General features: G+C 50.7%; 5 protein-coding genes and 2 non-coding genes across 7 annotated transcripts; 6 read left to right on the forward strand and 1 right to left on the reverse strand.

Annotated features, from left to right (window-relative positions):
• Window positions 1-3,434: 3,434 nt before the first annotated feature.
• Window positions 3,435-4,361, forward strand: ColSpa_09812 (uncharacterized protein; the record flags this gene model as incomplete). The annotated part of the gene is made up of 1 exon (XM_049276024.1): window positions 3,435-4,361. One exon carries the CDS (start codon window positions 3,435-3,437, stop codon window positions 4,359-4,361), a length of 927 nt encoding a protein of 308 aa, XP_049131981.1.
• A 2,986-nt stretch (window positions 4,362-7,347) lies between these two features.
• On the forward strand, window positions 7,348-7,453 carry ColSpa_tRNA_261. The gene is made up of 2 exons: window positions 7,348-7,385; window positions 7,418-7,453. It is a non-coding gene; the product is annotated as a tRNA-Val (tRNA).
• A 6-nt stretch (window positions 7,454-7,459) lies between these two features.
• ColSpa_tRNA_262 lies at window positions 7,460-7,531 on the forward strand. Its single transcript has one exon. It is a non-coding gene; the product is annotated as a tRNA-Ala (tRNA).
• A 2,502-nt stretch (window positions 7,532-10,033) lies between these two features.
• On the forward strand, window positions 10,034-10,907 carry ColSpa_09813 (putative acyltransferase SID5; the record flags this gene model as incomplete). Its single annotated transcript, XM_049276025.1, has 2 exons — window positions 10,034-10,433; window positions 10,495-10,907. The coding sequence occupies 2 exons, from the start codon at window positions 10,034-10,036 to the stop codon at window positions 10,905-10,907; spliced, it is 813 nt and encodes a 270-aa protein (XP_049131982.1).
• Window positions 10,908-12,000: 1,093 nt separating this feature from the next.
• Window positions 12,001-13,443, forward strand: ColSpa_09814 (Fe-regulated protein 8; the record flags this gene model as incomplete). The annotated part of the gene is made up of 3 exons (XM_049276026.1): window positions 12,001-12,831; window positions 12,893-13,195; window positions 13,246-13,443. 3 exons carry the CDS (start codon window positions 12,001-12,003, stop codon window positions 13,441-13,443), a joined length of 1,332 nt encoding a protein of 443 aa, XP_049131983.1.
• A 2,804-nt stretch (window positions 13,444-16,247) lies between these two features.
• On the forward strand, window positions 16,248-17,126 carry ColSpa_09815 (feruloyl esterase B; the record flags this gene model as incomplete). The annotated part of the gene is made up of 1 exon (XM_049276027.1): window positions 16,248-17,126. The coding sequence occupies one exon, from the start codon at window positions 16,248-16,250 to the stop codon at window positions 17,124-17,126; it is 879 nt and encodes a 292-aa protein (XP_049131984.1).
• Window positions 17,127-17,272: 146 nt separating this feature from the next.
• Window positions 17,273-19,334, reverse strand: ColSpa_09816 (putative transcriptional regulatory protein; the record flags this gene model as incomplete). The annotated part of the gene is made up of 3 exons (XM_049276028.1): window positions 17,273-18,001; window positions 18,057-18,323; window positions 18,381-19,334. The coding sequence occupies 3 exons, from the start codon at window positions 19,332-19,334 to the stop codon at window positions 17,273-17,275; spliced, it is 1,950 nt and encodes a 649-aa protein (XP_049131985.1).
• Window positions 19,335-20,802: the final 1,468 nt, after the last annotated feature.

Genomic DNA, 20,802 nt, shown 5'->3' on the forward strand with positions numbered 1-20,802 from the left:
AAACGGTGGAGACTGTCGTAGGCCAAGCAGACGCTAGAGTGCTTGGAACCGAGGATGAAGGCCATGAATGTTTGATGAGAAAACGAAGCGAAGTGCACTGGTTCCAAGGGAGGAGATGGATCTTCAAATGCGTCTTGGTGATGTCATGCCGTTGTGCTCTGGCGTGCTCAGTCTTCCCCCGCCTGGAACCCCCCCTGTCTCGGCTGCGTGACGGCGCCGGCGCCGCCCTAAGTGGGATGGGTCTGATCACGGCAACTCTATTCCAGCCGCTCACACAGTTACTGCCCTCTTGATCTTCATCAAAAGCTGCTTTTACTCTCGCCCTCCCCGTTGAAGTGGTCTACATCTCGACATGACATTTCGTTACGAGGTGTAGGGTTCACACGGCCGCCAAGTGCCTGAAGCTATCCCCGGCTCAATCCAGGCCCGACAAGTTGCTAATTACATCCTGAATAAACTACTTTGGTAATCAAATTAAACTAGTTGTAGGTCATCAAGACGATATAGCCCAAGTACTCCATGTATAGTCAATTTTGAACCTGATCTTCATAGCTTGCAATTGTCTCACTGTTTAGCATTCACAAACGCGTGCACAGTGTTGCGCTTGTTGAACGTCCCGCATATAATTCTACCTCGACAGTTGACAGGTCGAGCCGTCAACAATAACAATGGAGTCGAAACTTTCAATGAAAGATGTACTAACCGTCTTGTGGTTCCTACAAGACGAGCGCACGTCATTGTGAACTTCGGAGTCAGTCTGGAGGGTCAGGTGAGTAAAAACTAAGCTTAGGAACATGTTCGCCTGAAGCCTTGTTCAACCGCAAGAGAATATCTCGACAGTTGTAAATCAGCGATGAGTCCCGAAACTTTCTTGATGCCGACTCTTATGTCAGATCCCAAGTGATGCTTGGCACGACATAGTTGTATTGATTGGAAAGCGTAAGTGCTTGTTCAACTCCAAACGTCTTTGGTTGATCCAACAGCACTAGCTGGAGCAAAACCCGGCGGACACTTTCCCAGTGGAAACCCGGAAGCAGAGCCACAAGAGATTCTTCATCATGGATGTCTTTTTTGCCAAGATCTCAACTGTTAGATGAGCTTCCATCAATTTCTTGCCCGGTACAGGTGGATCTATTACGCGAGCGGCCGATGAGGGGACCCAAAGCCGTAACATTGCCTTTTTCGTCCGGCGCCCCTTCTCCACACATCGTTGTATCACGGCCCAGATTGTTCTCTTGCCTGGGAGATCGCTCCCCGTATGTGCATAGCCTCATCGGTTATGACTGGCAGCACGGTCAGGTAAGCAGAACTTTCCTTACTAGTGCAACTCAATTCAATCGCTGTGGAGTGGACTATCCCGGGTAGCACTCCACGTGTAAAGTTCCGCTCAATAGGATTTGCACGTCACTATGCAAACAGTCACCGGCTCTTTCTGATTCACCAACATTGCATAACCAAAGGTGTATGACACAGGGGCGGGCATAGGCATAGTCAAGGTTAAGCGGATCCACGCCCTTTGCGGAGAATGATCGCATTGATTGACGAGACAGTTTTTGCTTTTTTTTCTATCACAGCAGACCAACCCCCAAGGCTTATTTGCCCGTTTCGTTGCAGGGTGTAGGCCCGGGCTAGGCTCAGCAGTAGTTCTCGAACGTTGGAAAGCTAATCTAAGCAGTGTACTGTAAAAGTGTTTGCATGGTAGCCACGAGAATAACAGCAACTGATTGGCCATCAGTGGGAAAGTTTCGGCAATTGCATTTTCCCACAACTTCGGCTTAATGGTCGTCTCTTGATCTTCTCAGCCCACTTGGTCAAGTGGAGCTTGGTGTTTGCATCTAGTGTAGGTGCACACATCAATAAGAGAGACATGACAGACTGTCTGTTCTCTGAACGCAAAAACCACGTGGTTGACATTGTCCCACCAACGGTTAACGAGACTGGGTTTCGGGATGCTATACCTACAGGTTCTGGTCATCGTTGGTCGCGGCTGAGAGAAGAGTTCTTGGAGAGCGGCAGCACAGCTAGGTCGAACGTAGACAAGACAGCTTCAGGTAGCATATTTTCATCTGATCACGGCATTCAAATTTGTTTCGGGCGTGGCCAATAAAAAGACAGATGGACCGTTCTCGTTAGGTTGCCGGTGAGTCAAGTTCACGGCGACCAACGCTCCAGAAACAAAGTGTCTTCTGGAGTAATGTATGCACTGTGCAGCAGACGATCCGTCAACGACTCAACCCAGACCCTGTCATGATCCAGTTTTCATGGTTGCGAAAGTTCTTTGTTCGCCCGCCACACTCGTTGATTCTTACCGACGGATCTCTCCCGATAGTGATGAGCGGGTCCATTACTGATTCCTCCGGATTAGTGTGCTGCGCATCGAATCCCTCAAAATTCAAAAAGGGAAATTCTGGTTCCCTGAAGGCTGACTTGTGTAAATCGTCAACTTCCACCACAGAAGAGGCTGTGCAGGGCGACAGCAACACCCATCCACTGAGGAATAAAATACGTGGCCCATGATTCATCCCCTCCTCCTACGTCACTCCCAAGAATAATGGCCCAACTTCAAGACGACCAATGTCTCCAACACCAATGTTCCGGGTGAGGAGAGGGACTTTGGCTTGAGCGGAGTACGGCTGAGATGCCGATCATGACACAAACAGGGCGACCGCAGCCCACAGTTCAAACAAAACGCTGCTGTACATGCTGTCCAAAGTTGAATAGGGTCTGCCTGCGACCGCGCAGCCGACTGACCACGTCGATGAGAATTTACGACCTAACCATATTCACTGCCCTGTCAGCTGGGGGCTTTTTAATTTTAGGAACGTGCTATCCACTGCAGCTGGAAGCAACTATATTTATGCTTCAGGACCCGAAATGGTGCTCCTGCTGCGGAATCTTAGTTGTGTAATTTGGTGTATCAGGGAGGTTTGGAGTTAGTCCGGACTTCTCTTCCGTCCCATCTCGTCCCAACTTTGAGAACTCTCTTCTTCCCTTCTTTTGACAGCCTTCACTCGTCCCATCATCAACTCATCATCTTCACAGCGTGACATCGGAGAGACGACATGACTTCCGTCGCATCATGCTCGTCGATACTTGTGGCGATATGGACGTCGTTGAGTCGGTGCATACAGAGGAAGTTCTTCCGTGTCTTTACGATCTGCTCCATTTTCTTTCTCGGCATTACTTTCCACCTTGCTCATCATACCCAACATCCCCATCATAAGCCATTTGAGGCCCCGATCACGAAGCCTATCGTCCACGGCAATCCGGTGGACAGTCTCCCGGGACCCTCCTACGCTCTGAAACCCTTCCCTCACTCACCCCAACAACCTCCAACAAACAGCACCGCTCAAGGACCCCCAAAACCCTGGCTTGCGGCAGTCATATCCACGGCATCCGACGCAAAGCGTCGGATGCTTATTCGGTCAACATGGATGAGAATATTTGAGGACGTGCCCTTCGACGGACGCTTTGTAGTATCGAACCCAGGGCCCCAGTGGACTGACGTGGTAGCCAACGAGAACCGCACCTTTGGGGATATGATTGTGCTCGATCACATCGCCGAGGATGATATCACTGCCAACACCATCAAGACGCTCGAGTTTTACAAGTGGCTTGTCGACGGCGACGTCAAATATGAGTTCATCTCCAAAATGGACACTGATTTGTGGCTCAACGCCCGCGGATTCTGGGACCGCTTCCTTTCACCGAGACTATCAGTGGATGCTGCTACGGGAGTCCCAAAGAGCACGGTTCAGAAGACCGTTATCGGCGAGCTCTACTACTCTCCGACCTGGGACCTCGTCTTCCCCCATGGGGCTATGTATACCGTCACTTGGGACATGGTCCAGCTCTTGGCACAACTTCAGGGCAAGCACCACGTGGTAACAGGGGAAGATATGGCCATTGCTACTCTCATGCTAAAGGGGCGCGAGAGGGCCAATTTTGTCAACTTCAAGGGCATAGAGAAATTTGATTACGATGACGATGACACCCAACATGACGGTACGGCATGGGCGAGGAAGGAGACACACCCGGACGCCATTCAGCATGCAATAGCCGGTGGGGATACAATCGCGGTCCATCAACTCAAGGACGAGAACTTGTGGTTCAAGGTGGCCGACTGCTTCGACGAGAAGGGAATCCGGCCGGCGCCTCAGACTTCACAACCGGAACCCGAGTCCCAGAAGCCCATGTCGGTACGGTGGCATGACTTCTGGTTTTGGATGGGAATCTCGGACCGCTACGATACGAGGTTCGAGAGGATACCGGATCTTTTGTGGACGATAGAGGACGGGCATTGGATATGCGATGGAATATGGGACCTGGGAGAGTCCAAAACGGGGTTTACGGTGGAATGAAGCAGCTACCTTTTGTTTCCTTTACACTGATGATAACCGACACTTACATTGATTAATGGAAAGACTCACAGTACTCGTTTGACATACTGCGGTGCCGGTGTCACGGCTGTGTCGTCCGCTGACGAGCATCCCACAATACTTCTCCTTGGTAGCCTCATTATCACAAACACGGACTCCCGCAGCAATCTCTGAAGGTGGAGTCCCGTGGCCGGATAGGGCGCCGAACATTCGCAGACATTGGGCATGAGGTTGGTCTGAAAGGCGACAAGCTTAAGCTCAGCGGCAGAGAGCAGATGTAGGAGACCATAGCGTTGGCACCAACCGAGTTGCAGTGGTCAGTATCGGGCTTCTTCTCGATTTCATTGACGGCATCCCTGCGATTTGCTTGATTATGCACATACATGAAGATGGTCCTTTTTGTGCCGGCTGAATCTTTACAGTACCAAGGACACCAGATGTTGGATTGTCTGAATAAGTCAACGCACCCACTTTTCGCCCACCCACCTTTTTCGCCCACCCAAAAATCCCTCATCCCCATCACCAACCTCCCACTTCCAACTCCCACAATATCTTTAACCCTTATCTAAATCACTTCTTTTTTCCTCTATATCTTCTTGATGGCCTAATGGTTCAATACACTGAAGCTGAGGTTAATAAGGCATTAGCTGATATAAGCAACGGCTAGTCTACCCGCGAGGCATCCTTGAAATGGGGTGTACCACGATTAACACTTCGAAGCCGGCTCAAAGGCACCTAACCTAGGGCAGCAGCCTTTGCTGACCTCCAGAGGCTCTTTGTTAGTCAGGAAGCTAAGCTGGCTAGCTGGGTATAAATCCAGGCTGACCTTAGGCTTGCGCCAATATATTAACAAGTCAAGGAATTTGCTTAGTGTATCCTAAATGCTATAGGAGATACTTAGCCTCTAGGAAAGAGATAGATAGAGTCTTTTGTACGAAGAAACCTATCTATTAAGGTCTAAAGAAGTCAATCTATTAATTCTAGATGCGTTAATAGGGTATCTACTGAGGTTATTAGGAACTGGTTCAGATATCTTGTAATCCTAGTAATAGTAGCTATCTAACTAGCCAATAGATATAACATAAATAAGATAGGTATCCTTAAAGGTTAAGAAGTAAATAGGCTAGTGCTAGGCAGGGCAAAGACTAAGTTTATATAGAAAAAATAGCCTGGATTGTAAGCCTGGGTATCTATTATTAAGTATATCTTAGCTGAGGGCCTGGCATTACATCCTTTTATGATATATAAGGGCAAGACAGTCCAGCAGTAGTGGTTTCTTTTAGATCTTGGCCCTTATGATAGATAGGAGTTTATAGCAATAAAGAATAGATAGACAACTAATAAGACTACTGTTAAGTGGTTACTAAAGGTCTTCTTGTTACAGACTACCTTCTCTTAGTCTGATTAGGCTAGACTGCTGGTCCTGGATAGGTATGGGAGCCATATAACGACAGAATTCATATGGGAGTGCTATACCAATAACGTCCATCTGTTATTCTTACTGCTACACACCTCCTATGTCCTCCAGCCACTAGATCAGTCAGTCTTCAGCCTAGTCAAAGCAGCCTATTGCAATAAGCTTCTTAATGTTACTTAATAAAATAATTCAACTATTATAAGCAAAAGGCACTTTTTATTTTGCTATTAGAGGGTATGCTTAGCTAAGCTAATAAAAAAAAATATTTTAAGTAGCTAGAAATATACTAGACTATAGCCTATTACTATAGATAAACCTCTTATAAGCTCCTTACTGCTGCCCAAGGTAACAGCACCAGCAACACCACTTAATAAGGCTGCCCAAGGTGCCCAGGGTATCTAGGATACCTAGGATATAAAGGGATAAGCATCTACTTCATCTGCTGTTACATGGTCTATGCCTAGGAAGATAAAAGACCTTAATAGTTAACTAGACTTATTCAGTAGGCTGGATCAAAGTATTACCACATAACGCCAGCTCTTCAAAAAGGTCAAAAAAGGCTTCCAAGAGCAGTCCTTCCAGCTAGCTACTGCCCAGCACCAGATACAGCGTCTTCAGACCCAAGTCAACAACACTACAGCAAGGAAGAGGAAGGCTATTAAAATCGACCCTAATACTAAGTTCGCCAACATCAGCAATATCCGGCAAGCCCAGATTGACGCTGGCGAAGTTGAGGCTGATACAGATGAATCCAGCGCATCTGATTGCCCTAGTGAAGCAGAAAGCTGTATCATAGTTGCATCTGGCCCTCGTCAATAGTCAATTGAAATAGGTGGTTGTATTGCGATAGCCTCGTTTTTGGGTGGGCGAAAAAGGTGGGTGGGCGAAAAGTGGGTGCGTTGACTTACTCGCTTTCCATGATCATGACTTGGCCTGGCCGCGTGAGGGTTGGCAGAGTATGTTGGTCGTCGATCACGGGGACAATTGTTGAGGCTATGGTATTTGATGATACTAAGTGTCGAAGAAAAAAGAAAAAAGACCTAAACAAGGGCATCCGTGTATACACGCATATCGATGGACACCCTTGAAGGACCTAGCCTTCCGTGGGTAAGCGAACATTTAGGCAACACTTTTATGCGGTGAACCATGATCTCAGGATATCTAACATAAACGAGAGAGTCAATGTGCATAGTCTAGATTGAGGAAAGAAGCGGATTACACGCGTATACTATTACCACCATAAACCTAGCTCCTAATGTGGCCGTCGACCATACACAACTTCTACCGACTAACATACCAAAAACTAGTAGCCAGCGTCCCGGACCACTTCCGATGTTTGGCGGAAACCGGCAAGGAATGTCTAGACCCGCAACGGCGTTGGCCGCGCGGGACTTCATTTAAACGACTCTAGCGTATGCATTTCATTGGCCAGCACTAAGCCCACTACCACAACTAGCAAACTCTGCAAACCAAACCCTCGGTTCCCATGCTCAATTCGAGCACTGTCTGTATAATCAACTCATCCTTCACAAGTTCTCAACAATTCAACCTGGTCTGGTGGTGTAGTTGGTTATCACGTCAGTCTAACAGCTTCCGAGCTCACCCCCCGGATGTCTGAGAACACTGAAGGTCTCCGGTTCAAGTCCGGGCTAGATCATACCATGGGCGATTGGTTTAGTGGTATAATGACCGCTTAGCATGCGGTAGGTCCAGGGTTCGATTCCCTGATCGTCCATCCTTTTGCATTTCTTTTGTGACGCTAGGGCAATGTTTCTGCTGGCTAACCCAGGAGGAGGAGCATCTCGAGTTTCACGGGCGAGTCTGTACTATGTATGAAGTGAGCCATTAAAGGTACATACATACATAGCTGGGTGTATTTTATGTGTGTGAGATCTAGGGGCAAAGAGATCATCTCAAGTTCACATACGCTAACTAGATGAATTGGGACCCTGCTTGAACAGCGTTAGAAGGTCGCTAGTGCATACCCTGGAGTCGGGAACTGCCTTTCAATCACTTGACGTCTTCATTGCATTAACAACAAGTACTAAGGCAGGCTTATAGAGCATGTGATGGTTGGTATCAATGTGAACCCCTTACTCCTCTTCTTTGAACTTGACTATGGTAGAAGAGGAAGTCGCAGCCCACCTGAAACAGTTGGTGTTGACTTTCATTTGCTGTGTAGAGACAACGCAGGAGCGATGCAGTCTCGTATTCTTGAAGAGTTACACAAGAAATCACTCTAGGCCAAAAGGCTTTACAAATGGAAAGTCAAACTCTGTAACGGCCATCATCTACGTCCATCAACTAGGTTCCCTAATCAGTAAAAATGCATGAGAGAAGACTTGAGAACAGTAGGGAGCCGCTCCATCCGCAGAAAGATTGTTCACTATGAGGTGGGCTGTGTAAGGGAATATCCTCTGCATCCTATTGTGAGTCTTACGGAGCGCACCGTTGGCCAGTTGATCCCCACTGTGCTCGAATAGGGCTGGCAGCTCAAAGGTGCTGGCCAAGATCTGTGGCGCACCGATTATCAGGCCTAGATTCCCGGACACAGCCATCTGAGCCCTTGTCAAAACAAATGGCTTCATGGCCCCATTGCTCAGCTACGAATTAAGTAGGTTCTGGCCAACGATGGTGTTATGAGCATGGCCCCACGAAACGCCAACTATACTGCTTACCGAGAACAAAGTCATATTTCTGCGTGGGACCCGGTGCAAAATCAAACCACGCCCATCATGGGTGTTCCCTGGGTACCCTTGCCACAACAAGACGACCGCACTCCCCCGTGTGAAGAAGTTTGGTCTCTTTCCTAAACGGAAGGCGCCAAGTCATTTCCCAAGATGCAATGAACTTTTTTATCCCCTCATCTGGGCCGTCGCTTAGAGCAAATGCAACCTCGGGGCCAAAAAACCCTTGTCGGTTGATTGTGCCGCTAGTCCCAACTCAACTGGTGCTCCGGTAGGGAAACTTGGTTAGACGCCACGATTCCGAGGGACCGATTGGGCGGGATGGATCAGATAACAGCTGATGGAAGCGGAGCGGATCTGATAAGCAAACTTGGCACCGCAGCTGAAGATGTAAGTGTTAGCGTCAACGCCTAGTCCGTTGGGGCGACGTTGTGACCACGCCATTGAACTGATTAGAGGTGAAGCGTGATTTACTTTTCTATCTGACCTTTTTGAAGCACTCTGGATAACCCAGAGCGCTTCGATGTCTCCGACGCCTGAATTGTTGCTTAGCGTGGAGAGATGTAGGTTGCTGCAGTTTGCAGAACAAACCCAAGACCCAGCTGTTGGTCGCCATCAAGAGCCACCCTCTGACTATTGGTTGGTGCTGGGTCGCACAAGCATGCAAAGAACGCGCTGAGCAGGGGCCAGATGGACTTTTGCTAGCTCGTTCTCGCCGGACGGTTGTCCCGATCACTTGGGCGGCTTGGAGGATGGAGATTGACTCCTGTTAACAGCAAGGTCGCAACCTTCACATTTTGACCCTACAGTAGTCAAGTCGACCAGGGCCAGGATGTAACGAAGCGGGGCGAACACGAGGATGCGAAAAGACTCGGGGTGCTAGAAATGCGGATCTGATAACTTTAAACGGGCCTGAACAGGGTCAAGGATGGGCGCCGAGAAGATCATTCGAACGGAACTTCATCAACAGGTCTTGTAGACCAGCTGGTCACTACTACCATGGCCGCATCAGCAACTACTGTGGTACCAGGCGAGGACAGCGCCCGGAAAGGTCTGTATAGCTTTAGTTGTTCACGTTCACCGCGGTAGCAGTGCTTTGAGATCCCAGTGAGCCCAAATACGTTCCAACCACTAAGGGCCACACCCCTCGTTTAGAGTGGTGGCATGTATCTATGTATCTACCTGTTACCTAGTAGGGAGGTGTACTTTACCCTTAACAGCGTGATGAGAGAGAGCCTTCTCGTACAGTCCATCCTGAGTGGTGGAGAGACATCTTATGTCCGGCGAAAGCGTTGCCTAGACCAGATCGAGCAATTCGATGACCCCAGATCATGCAGTCCTGGCGGGTATTCTGAACTCCTTGCAGAGAGTTCCGCAAGGCAAGCAGCCGTATATAAACTGTGGTCTCCTCGGTAAGGAACATAAAACTATATTTGAGTCTCCAAAGACAACATTGCCTTGTGCTCCTCCACCTCGTAGCTCACCACATCTTCTGATTTAGTCCTTTTTACCGACCTCTTTAATCTACTTTTTCTTCTTCTTCCGTCAAGATGGGCTACGCAATCTTGCCGGCGCTGATCCCGGACATCGAAAAGGTGTATGATTCCTACTTCAAAGCCTTCAATGGTGACGCCATGGGAGACATCATGGTCAAGATCCTGTTTCCAAACGGGGTAGACTCTGAAGAGTTCCGTAAGGCACATACCGCTGGCACCCTGTCGTGGTGGCACCACAGCGACTGCCAGTACACTTACAAGTGCGTCGATACCGAGACAGGGGAGATTGTCGGCATGGCTTTGGGCGACATCTACCTCAAAGAGCGCAGCGAAGAAGAGCGCAAGAACCATGGAGTGGGCTGGCTCGAGGGGGCGGCGAGAGAGCGCGCCGAAGCTGTTCTCAATCCCCTTCACGACGTCAGAGAGAAGCTCTTTGGCGGACGGCGATACATCTGTAAGCTAACCAAGGCTCCAAAGAACTCGCTTGCGGTGAATACTGATCCGGTTTGTTCCAGATACCCACGTTATTGCCGTCGACCCGAAACATCAAGGTAGAAAGGCAGGCGCCCTTTGGTGTAAGTGGGGAATGGAACTCAGCGACAGCCTGGGAATACCCCTGTACTTCGAGTCATCTCCCTCGACCTACAAACTGTACGAGAAGATGGGTTACGAGACCCTGGACGAGAAGATTGTTCACAAGGCGGAGCTGATGGGCACACCCGACGACATCGAGGTGCCCCTCATGGTCAAGATGCCTGCTTGTGCCGGGGGGATTACTTTTCAGGAATGGCGCGCTGCGGGATACCCCCCTTTCAGCGAGGTCAAGAGAGTTGCGGTCACTCCCGCCGTAGATGTCGTGCCGGCCGAGAAGAAGGCTGGCAGTGGCGTTATGGCCGTCGAGGTCCAGGTTCAGGAGGTGCAAGTCTAAGGGACTGGAGGTACATATGAATGACGGCGTTTTGGTGTGGGCAACGATACTTGATGCCTCGGACGATTCCCTAATTGAAATAAATTAATCAACTTTCCAATACTTATCGTAGCTGGAAAAGCCCAGCATCAGTATTTGGGATGTCGTATCTACATGCAAGCTTTGTCACTAAGGGTCTTCTCCGAATCACTGAGAACCTGACTCGTGCTGAGATTGTCCTAGGTCGGTGCTCGGCGAGACAATTAAACTCCATGCCAGGAACCAGGATGTTGGAGATGCCAAGTCATTCGGTTAACGGATCCGTCGGTTGCCGTTAATACACCAAAAAAAATCGTTGCTGTGTCATTCATGTTCGTTTCTGGCTATGTGTTAATCGCACAACCACTTGACACTAGGGAAATTATGTACAGGTACGTCAAACTAATGTTGTCGACAACCTAACAAGCGAAGGTCTTTTCAGCTTAGGTGACCCCTGTACGTAACGAGAACTGGCCATCGTACCAGAACCTAGCTCTGTGCTTTACACCCAACGACATGTTGCTTGGTTCCGTCCACTCCTCCGCAGGATTTCGTATCGGTCGGTCGGTCGGTCGGTGCTACATTAACACCGGCAGGAAAAGCCGGTATCCCGTGCATGATCAGAGGATGAGAGGTTTCTAAAGAGCGCAGTACGATACTCTTGGGTCTTGACGCAGAAATCGTACTTTTACGATACGAACGAAACCCTGTACAATGATTTACATACCACATTAGGACGATGCCGAGGCCGGCGCGAAAAGACCGAATAGCTGTCTCATCCCAATCTATCCACTTGTCGACTCAGTCATGCCAGAATTTGCTGATGCAGGGATCGCGTCGGCCGAAGCCCCGTCGGTGAATTCGAAGCCGATTCGTCCACCGACAGGGCGCACGCTAACGGACGTTTCCCCCTTTTGATCTAATCAGATGCATCTGATAAGTATTGGCGATGTCCGTCTAATCTGATCCTGTCAAGGCCACACCCTTCCCCTAACCTCCCTTTCTCCCTTGTGTGACGAAAGTTCTCCGTCAATTTCGCCCCCAGAAAACCCGCGGGTTCCGGCCATCAGCTACCATGCTCAAGAAGTTGCACAAAGTGGTCCTCTTTGTGAGACTTGTGGGATACACACTGCGACTTTATGCGGACTTCTTCTCGCGGTCGTACACGACAAAAAAAATTACCACTGGTCCTGCAGCGAAGGATGCCGAGCCGATTAACATTGTTGTCATTGGGGCTTCCTTCGCTGGTTACCATGCCGCCCGAGTAATTGCAACTTCACTTCCAGCAGACGGGCCATACCGCCTGATTATCGTCGAACCAAACCGTCACTGGCAATTCACATGGACCTTGCCTCGCTTTTGTGTCGTTGAGGGACACGAGCACAAGACATTCATCCCGTATGGCCCCTATCTGCCGGCGGGCTCCGAGTCCATCGTGCGATGGGTTCATGACCGTGTTTCGACTATTACGGAGAAAACAGTAACTATTCAAGGCACTGGCGAAGAGATTCCGTACTCTTATATGGTTATTGCAACGGGATCCGGTGTTGGCATGTCATTGCCATCGCGAGTAGGCTCAACAGACAAGGCAGAGGGAGTTCAGTTGCTGCAAAGCTTCCAGCAGCGTATTAAGGCCGCCAAGAACCTGGTTGTGGTCGGAGGAGGTGCTGCGGGTGTTGAACTTGCCACGGATGCCAAAGATCAGTATCCCGAGAAGAATGTGACATTAGTCCATTCCAGGGATGCAGTCATGAATCGATTTGGCAAAGATCTGCAGGCCGGAGCCCTCAAGGGGTTGACGGACCTTGGTATTGAAGTGATTCTGGGAGAACGGACGACTACCGACTCTCCTGTGGATGGCTTCGTTACCCTTCGTTCTGGCCGCAGGGTGGAATGTGACTTTTTGGTAAGTCTCAGGTTTTACACACAGTACTCCCTTTTCACTCGGCCGCTTATACTCTAATCAGGTCAATGCAATCGGCCAGCAACCTTCCTCTCAGCTTATCAGCGAGTTCGTCCCCGAGGCAATCGCCAAAACAGGCCGGATCAAGGTCAAGCCGACGATGCAAATTGATGCCGACTCGCTTCCTAACATCTACGTCTGCGGCGATGTTGCCGAAGCCGGTGTCACTAACCCCAATGCCCGAGCTGCCATGAAGCAGGCCATTTATGCTGCGGATAATCTGGTCTTGGCTCTTCAGGGCAAGAAACCGACAAATATCTACCAACATTACTGGGCGGATGGTGTTATCAAGTTGACACTAGGTTTGGTGAGTTTTTACGTACTGGACTAGATTTCAAGCGTCTGACACCGATACAGCACAAATCCATCACGGCTTTTGGGATAGGGGGCACCGAGTTGCTGTTCCACGCGAAGGAGAAAGAGGTCACTCTGATGATCGAGCGCGCCTGGACAAACATGGGGGCCAAGCCTTATGAGGACAAGGAGTACAAGTCTGGCTATGCTCAGAACTCGGTCACTGGCAAAGCTCTCGAAGTGGCCAACGAGACTGTGTAATTGACAGCACGTTGAAACGTTCGTCTTGCAACAAACTTCGTGAAGCTCCAGAATAATAAAACTCAGACCAACTGGACCAACTATTGGCATTTTGTCTGGAGATAAAACGGTCTCTTTCAACGCCAGACGCTCCCCATCGGCGGACTTCCGTCGATCCAATGACGCAGCGTCTCCCACATTCCGGGGACCAATTTTGCCCCGCTGTCAACCTCGAGAGGGTAACGTAGCAATGTCTATGCCCCCGTCAGACGTGCAGATCCGCCGGGTTTCCAAAGCAGCTAGAATTGATGTTGTGGGGATTGAGTTTTAAAAAGGTTTATAAGAAAGCTTGTTTGAACCTCATTTCCCTTTTTCCGAACAAAGTGCGTGGTGGTGAATTGATTGAACCCCACCAGTCTCAGTAAGCGCCCCAGTCTGCCGCATTGTTATGTTGAATCCTCTCCGCCGCATCCTCACTTTCCGGCTACGGCTGTCTTCACTACTTAGGCTTCGATTTATGTTTTGGACATGCTGTTTCATGTCTATGGTTATGTACTTTGACGAGGAATTCGCCACCAAAACTGATTGGCCATGGTAATCTCGCATTGATCAGGGCGAAGCGATGAACGCACTCTTTCATCATACTTACTAGGCCTATCTGGCTACCGGTTGAGCAATAAACCTGATAATAAACCAGTTACTATTCAGGAAGACATAAGCGTACCCTGGAATATCCAAACTTGACCGTTGCTTGGAATGTTTACGGTCCTCAAGTTCCTTCAGATTTCTATGCGGCTTTCGTTCCGACAGATCGATAAACACCCTTAACACTATTCCCACACTCAAATAAAACCAGGTAGGACGGTTTTCAAGCCCCTGAAGTCTCTGATATAATGTCGCTATCCGCTAGTCTGACACTCCGGAACACGTTTTGGATCGTAACATACCGTGGCCCAGCACTTCCGGCCAATGTCGGCGCCGTTGATTTGGATACGAACCTCCACCTTTCGGCAGCGTTGAGCATCAGCCTCACTCCACACATTGCCACACCGCCAGCAAAGATAGTAAACGACGCCTTCCATCTTTGTAGGCTGCAGGTGATGATACCACCTGCTTCGCACGGCGCAGTCCCAGTAGCGGCGCCTCAACGTCGGGTATCTCCAAGGCGCCCGTTGGTTTCTCATCTTGTCCCCAAAGCATTCTCGAGGTCGAACACGGATACATTCGAAGCAAACGAAATGGCTCCGTAGCTTGTAGTCATCATCGAGTTTGTGGAGATATGTGTGTAGCGGGCCTTTCGGTATCAACGTCCTTGGGCTGAGGTTTTCGCGGAAGTAGCGGTTTGTGGAGCACATCTTCAGGATGCTGGGGTAATCGAGACAGGAGGCAATCAAGCAGTAGATTTCGAATGGCAAGTCTTGCAAAGGACATTGCCGTTTTGGTCCCGTCTGTAGACACTGGGAGGAAAACAATTCCATGGGGACCTGAAGTCAAAATATCGGGCTTATTGATGGCGATTGTTCTCCTTTTGCTTGTTAATGGAAAACAAACAATGCTGTCTGTTCTGCGGCCCAGTGCGAATTATGGGGATGCCGTAAGATCTATTGAAAGGGATTAGGTTGATACGTGGCTGAGCGATGTTGTTCTCAGCGTGTCGCTCGGGAACCACAGTTATAAATTCTTTTTTAGTTTCTCCATCAGCCGTAACAGTACAGACTGTACTGTACAGGCCGTGCTGTCTCAGGCTAGTGATTCGACTGTCATCCGGTATCCGTTTCCATGAGTTGCGTGGCTCAATACGGTGACTTTGAGTCATCCGGTCAGACTCTTGCCGCCGATAAAAAGATCGGGCTTAGGCAAGTGAGTTCCGCAACGTCAACCAAACAACGGCCAGGTTTAAACGGCATTCTGTGTATTGGCCGATTCTTCGACTTCCGGCCTCTTGATCAACTCCAGAGATCTGGTTGCGCAAAAGCCCTTTCGTTCCGAGCCTCCGGCTCCACTCCAGACCGGCACCCCGAGCTCTGAGTAGGATTGACCAAATGATGGCCTCGGCCCACATCCGGAGGGGGGCCGTACGACTTGTGGCCTTTCTTCTCCCCTTTCCCTCTCCTTTCTGTCAATCCGTTACATCTATGGCCCGGGATGCGACACCGGTTCAACGGCGCACCAAGGCACCCACCCCCTGCTCGCCCGGGGTCACAGCCAAGGAACAAAGTCACTTGGTTAGGTTGGACACGGAGCTGGTTCCCCAAATCATAGAAAGGCAACACCTTCTATTTCTGGGTCCGCCTAGATTGGCCACCAATAGACTGCAACTCCCCAACTCTCCCAATTTATTTTACACATAGCCAAGATCATATAACAATCTCCAACTACCGAGTCCCTTGCCGAAGCTCTGGCCTTGTTCACACCCAGGGGGCAAGATAGTCCGCAAAACTGCCTAACCTGGCAAACGCAATCTTCGCCTTATATAGCCGCTGCTTCATATGCAACCCAAACAGTTGACATGTTCCCCCCTTGTTACATACGAGGCTCTCGGAGCTGCGCACTTCTCAAGGAATGACGGTACTGCCAGAGCACGAGGACTGGTGATATGCTTGCAAACTCTTTTGCCAAATTCTGGAGCCGAGACCATGCATATAGGCTGGGGAAAACGGGCGTCAAGGCTCCTTTTGACTCCTTTCAACTAGCCTTCACTGATGGGACTTTTATCTATAAAGGGTGCTTTATGATCGTGGGTTTCAGCGAAGAGCTCAAGACAGCACCTTTCTACGGCATCAACAACAATATCGATTCCAGACGTTGTCACTCCGAAGCCCAAGATGCATCTCCCCAACCTCCTCCTCGCCGCCCTCCCCCTGCTGGCCCAAACCGAAGCAGCCCTTCAGCGCGTCACCAACTTCGGCTCCAACCCAACCGGTCTGACCATGGACATATCCGTTCCTTCCAACTTGGCCGCCTCCCCCGCCATTATCCTCGCCCTCCACCCCTGCGGCGGCTCCGGGCAAGGCTACGCCAGCCAGGCCGACTACATCTCGCTTTCCGACCAGAAGCGCACCTTCCTTGTCATCTACCCGTCTTCCACCAAGGACTTCAATTGCTGGGACGTCGCCAGCACCGCTACTCTCAAGCGTGACGGCGGCGGCGACTCCACGGGCCTGGCCAACATGGTCCGGTACGCAATTACCCGCTACGGCGCCGACCCGAAGCGCGTCTTCGTGACGGGAAGCTCTTCGGGCTGCATGATGACCAATGTGCTTTCCGCCACGTACCCGGACATGTTCGCCGCGGCTACGTGTTACTCGGGTGTGGCAGCGGGGTGTCTGGCCGGATCACCGGGCTCGAGCCCCATCAGCGCCGATCCGAAATGCGCCAACGGACAAGTCGTGAAGACGGGTGCGCAGTGGGCTGCGCAGGTGCGTGCTATGTATCCGAACTACGCTGGGAGTTACCCGCGGATCCAGACGTACCATGGCACGGCGGACACGTTCGTCAACTATCCCAACCTGGCCGAGCAGCTCAAGGAGTGGTCGACCATTCATGGTGTCAGCTTCACTAGGAACACCACCAACACACCCATCAACGGCTACACGCAGATGGTCTACGGCGATGGTACCAAGCTTGTCGGAGTCTCTGCACAGGGAGTTGGGCATACTGTACCCGTCCAGAGAGACCAGGATCTGAAGTGGTTTGGCTTGTAGGAGAATATGGACTGGCCGATGATCGGTAGTGGCATACATTATTAAGCTGATATTTAAAACACAAACGCAAATGTATAGCGTGAATGTCTGCTCAAGCACTTGGCTCTCGCCACTTACACACAGTGGCTGGCGTGGACACGTGAACACTAAAACATCTCCCTAAAGTGGAAGAAGACGTTGTCAACGTAGGGGTTCGAAACACCAGTCGTTGCCGAGGGCAAGTTGGCGCCCGGCTGCTGTCCCCCAAAGCCATCGTCGCCCCCGGATGCAAAGCCGTTAAGCCCCATGTAGCCCTCGAAAATGCGGCTCATTTCGTTTTGAATGCGAACTCCGTTGTTCGGTGATTGCGCCGTCTCCAAATTGGGCGTTTGTTGTTGAGGTATCGTGGGCGTCGTAGAGACAGAAGAACGACCAAAAGGAGCAATTGTAGCTGGACTGGTCGACATGCGTCCGCTAGCCAAGCCGGCCATAGTCAGGGCCGCCGAGCTGTGGGCATCCTCGTCCGGCTGGTTGCGCAAACCGATGCTTGGCGCGACCTCCTTGAGCGAACTGATTGTGCGCCACAGCCGTTGCGACACCCAGCTTTTGGCCGAAAGATCTTTGACAAGCTCCAGACCCATGTAAAACTCCTCGCGGCAAGTAGGGCTGAACCTCACTGGCGCATGAACTGAAGCCAAGAATAGGACAGATATCGCCGACGTGAGAAATTGATGGTAGAAAACCTGGATCTTGCGGTAAAGGTTCGTGGTATTGTTGAGGTGGCTAAGATAACGAATGGTATCTTTTGCGAGGTCGACAACACGTTGAGCCTGAACAAAATGGCTCATGATGCTGGTGGCACTGTGAAGGATCGGTGTGTATAGCCAAATGCGGATCTGCAGTATGTCAGTCTCGGACCAACCTCGTGCTCGCCGATCAATAGCAACAAACCTGGTTGAAACGAAGATATGTCCAGATACGCAGTCGCTGCAGGTTATACGACGGAGTCGACGTCATTTGCTTCTCCTTGTCCCAGTTACGAAGCTTGACCTCTTCAGGGACGTTCTCATACCACTGCAGAATCTCCTTATCTAGCTGCTCCATGTCCTCGTGTCGAAGCTCGCGGGCCAGAACAGGCCCGAAGTGAGCAACCTGGCGCCAGACCTTGGCTCCCAACCTTGAGTAGGTGATCATGGCGACAAGATACGGATACTCTTCCTGTTCATGAGTAAGTAAGGCATTGTCTTTATTTAAACATAAGAAAAGACTGCTTACGGGCATGGGTAGCTCTGGGTCAATCTCCTCATCTGAAACCACGAACGGGAGGCCTGTGTTAAAAGCCCACCTCCGATCCAAAACGTAGGCTGACCAGAAACTATTCAGAGCGTTCTTTCTGTCCTCTTCATTTCGAATCTTGGCGATGCCAGTTGTTCGGTGGATGCCCATCTCCAGGCATAACCTGGTAACCTGGCCCATGACTCTCCACGCGAGGATCTCTTCGCTGGCCAAGAATCTGTACCCAGCAAGAAGGGCCAACGCCGGAAGGCTTACAAAGTCAACTGCCTCGACCATAAGCTTGCGGTTGAGTACAGCCTCCATGCTGTCAATCAGCTTGCATGCCTTTTCGCTGTGTCCGTGCTCTTCTACAACCAGAGCACAGCTCATGACAATCTTGAGCTGGAGCGTCTTCTCATCATTGAGACTGGGTGTAAGGCCCTGCTTCCTGGCCGAGTCCATAAAAGCCGTCAGGTGGCGGACATGCTCGATGACAGACTGTATCTTGATGACAGGATACATGATGCCGACTTCTTCCTCATGCAACCGACACAAGCGAATCATCTCATCCTTGCCAAAGTCCCACAATGGGTCGACTTGGCTCTCTTGGGGAGCCATGCGGAAAGGACTCTCCTCGGGTACCCCAAGCGGCGTGCTCTGACCGTCGCCATCCCCTATGCCCTTGTAGCCCATGTTGTGGATGGTGGTGTTTGCGACGTCAAGACTGAAGGCCATGCTCGTAGGGCCGCGGAAGGATGCCTGCTTGAGTTGGGTCAACTCAGGCCGGTGGAGGGGAGACAGCGAGCTTGCCGGGGAGGCCTGAACTGTGCTCGAGGGGAGAGGCAATACTTTGTCCTGGATGGGGGCCAGACGCAGGGTTTCGGAGCGGAGGGCGTTCATGTTCTGGTAGAGGGTATCAACCTGTTCTTGTAGGCGGGCCATCTGCGCTGTCATGGTTTTGTATTCGTCCGAGTCCTTGAAATTATTGGAGCAGCAGTTGGGGGCGTAGAGGCACGCCAAGTTGAGGTTTCCGCATCGTTGACAGGGAGTCTCGCCATTGCACTTGATCTTGCGTCTTTTGCATTCGTTGCTATTGTAGGGAAGGCGGGTTAGTGATCTCGGACTGGTATATTATACGGTCAAAAGAGGTATTGTAAGAGGCAAAGGTTCGAGTGAGATATCTGGCAGATGCCCAGATAGCACTGCTGTAGAGTTGCAGCGGCATCAAGTTGGCATGTGCACACGGGGAGCTCTTTGGCCACGCTGCACGCTAGCTAGACATGACAGAGAGGACGCTGTTCTTACCAGGCAATGGATATGTACTGGGACAGCAGCAGCAATTAGCTTTCTAGTGTTCCACAAGGTTTGGGTCAGGCGGAACATGGCATAGGTCGGGAACAGGACTGTAATGCACGGAGAAATGGCCATAGCTGGCTGGGTCTTTGAGGGAAGATAGATGTAGGGGTAGGCTGATGGCATAGACAACGCACCCGGTTCCTCTTGCTTCTCTGCTGCTTGGCAGCATTACTCTCATCCTCCGACTTCCTCTTAGAACCTGATACAGAGCTCGAACCTGGCGTGCCGACTGCAGTTAGGCCTCTCGAGGGCCCTGGTTGGTGTGCGGAATTGTCTCCGGGTGTGGCGGAAAGGGGGGAATGGGCAGAGTGATTGTGTGGAGAATAAGCAGCGGAAGTGTGAGCGCGGTCGGGCGGTAGAGGGACGGCTGCTTCGGTCAAGTAGCGCAAGTCGCTAACTTGCGTCTCAATCTGCTCCATTGCGCATTACGAGGCCCCCCGGCAGGACCTCTTGCTTTTTGGTCTGGTGGCTTTTGTTTGGGGGCTCTCTTCGTGAGCGACAGTCGCTGCCGGATGATGTGGAAGCAGGCGAGTAATGGGCGATTTTCTTTTCCTGCCTTTGCCGGGGGCACCAGCCAAGGTACCTCATCCCCTTAGCCTCACTTTGTCTGGGACGGGGGATCTTCCGCGGGAAGCGCATCCCGCATGATGTCACGTGATCGGTGGGGGATCCGTCACCCGGTCTAGTCCAGCACCCACTTGGACTGATGCGATCGTGGGTTGATTGGCTGTAGAGCCTACTGACAAGACGGGCACTTGCCATTGCTTGTAAAGACGATATTGGAGGGTGCAGATGGGTGCAAACGGCTGCCCATTCTGACATTAAAGTGAAGTCGGGATATGGCTGTTGGCATGCAAACTTTGAAATGGAATCTGACCCTGGTGCATCGAAGCTGAATGTTTGCTGGAGTTTCTTTCAATGTCGTGAGCAGGTCAACCGAACCTTTACCAACGTAAAACGGGGCTTCTAACCTCTACGATGGTTTCATACCGCTCGCTGTTTGAAAGCTCGCGTATCTCCAAGATAGATTTACCAACTGATGATACGTTGTTCAGTACAGTAGTTG

Source organism: Colletotrichum spaethianum, assembly GCF_022836535.1.
Source record: "Colletotrichum spaethianum MAFF 239500 DNA, contig30, whole genome shotgun sequence".
NCBI lineage: Eukaryota > Fungi > Ascomycota > Sordariomycetes > Glomerellales > Glomerellaceae > Colletotrichum > Colletotrichum spaethianum.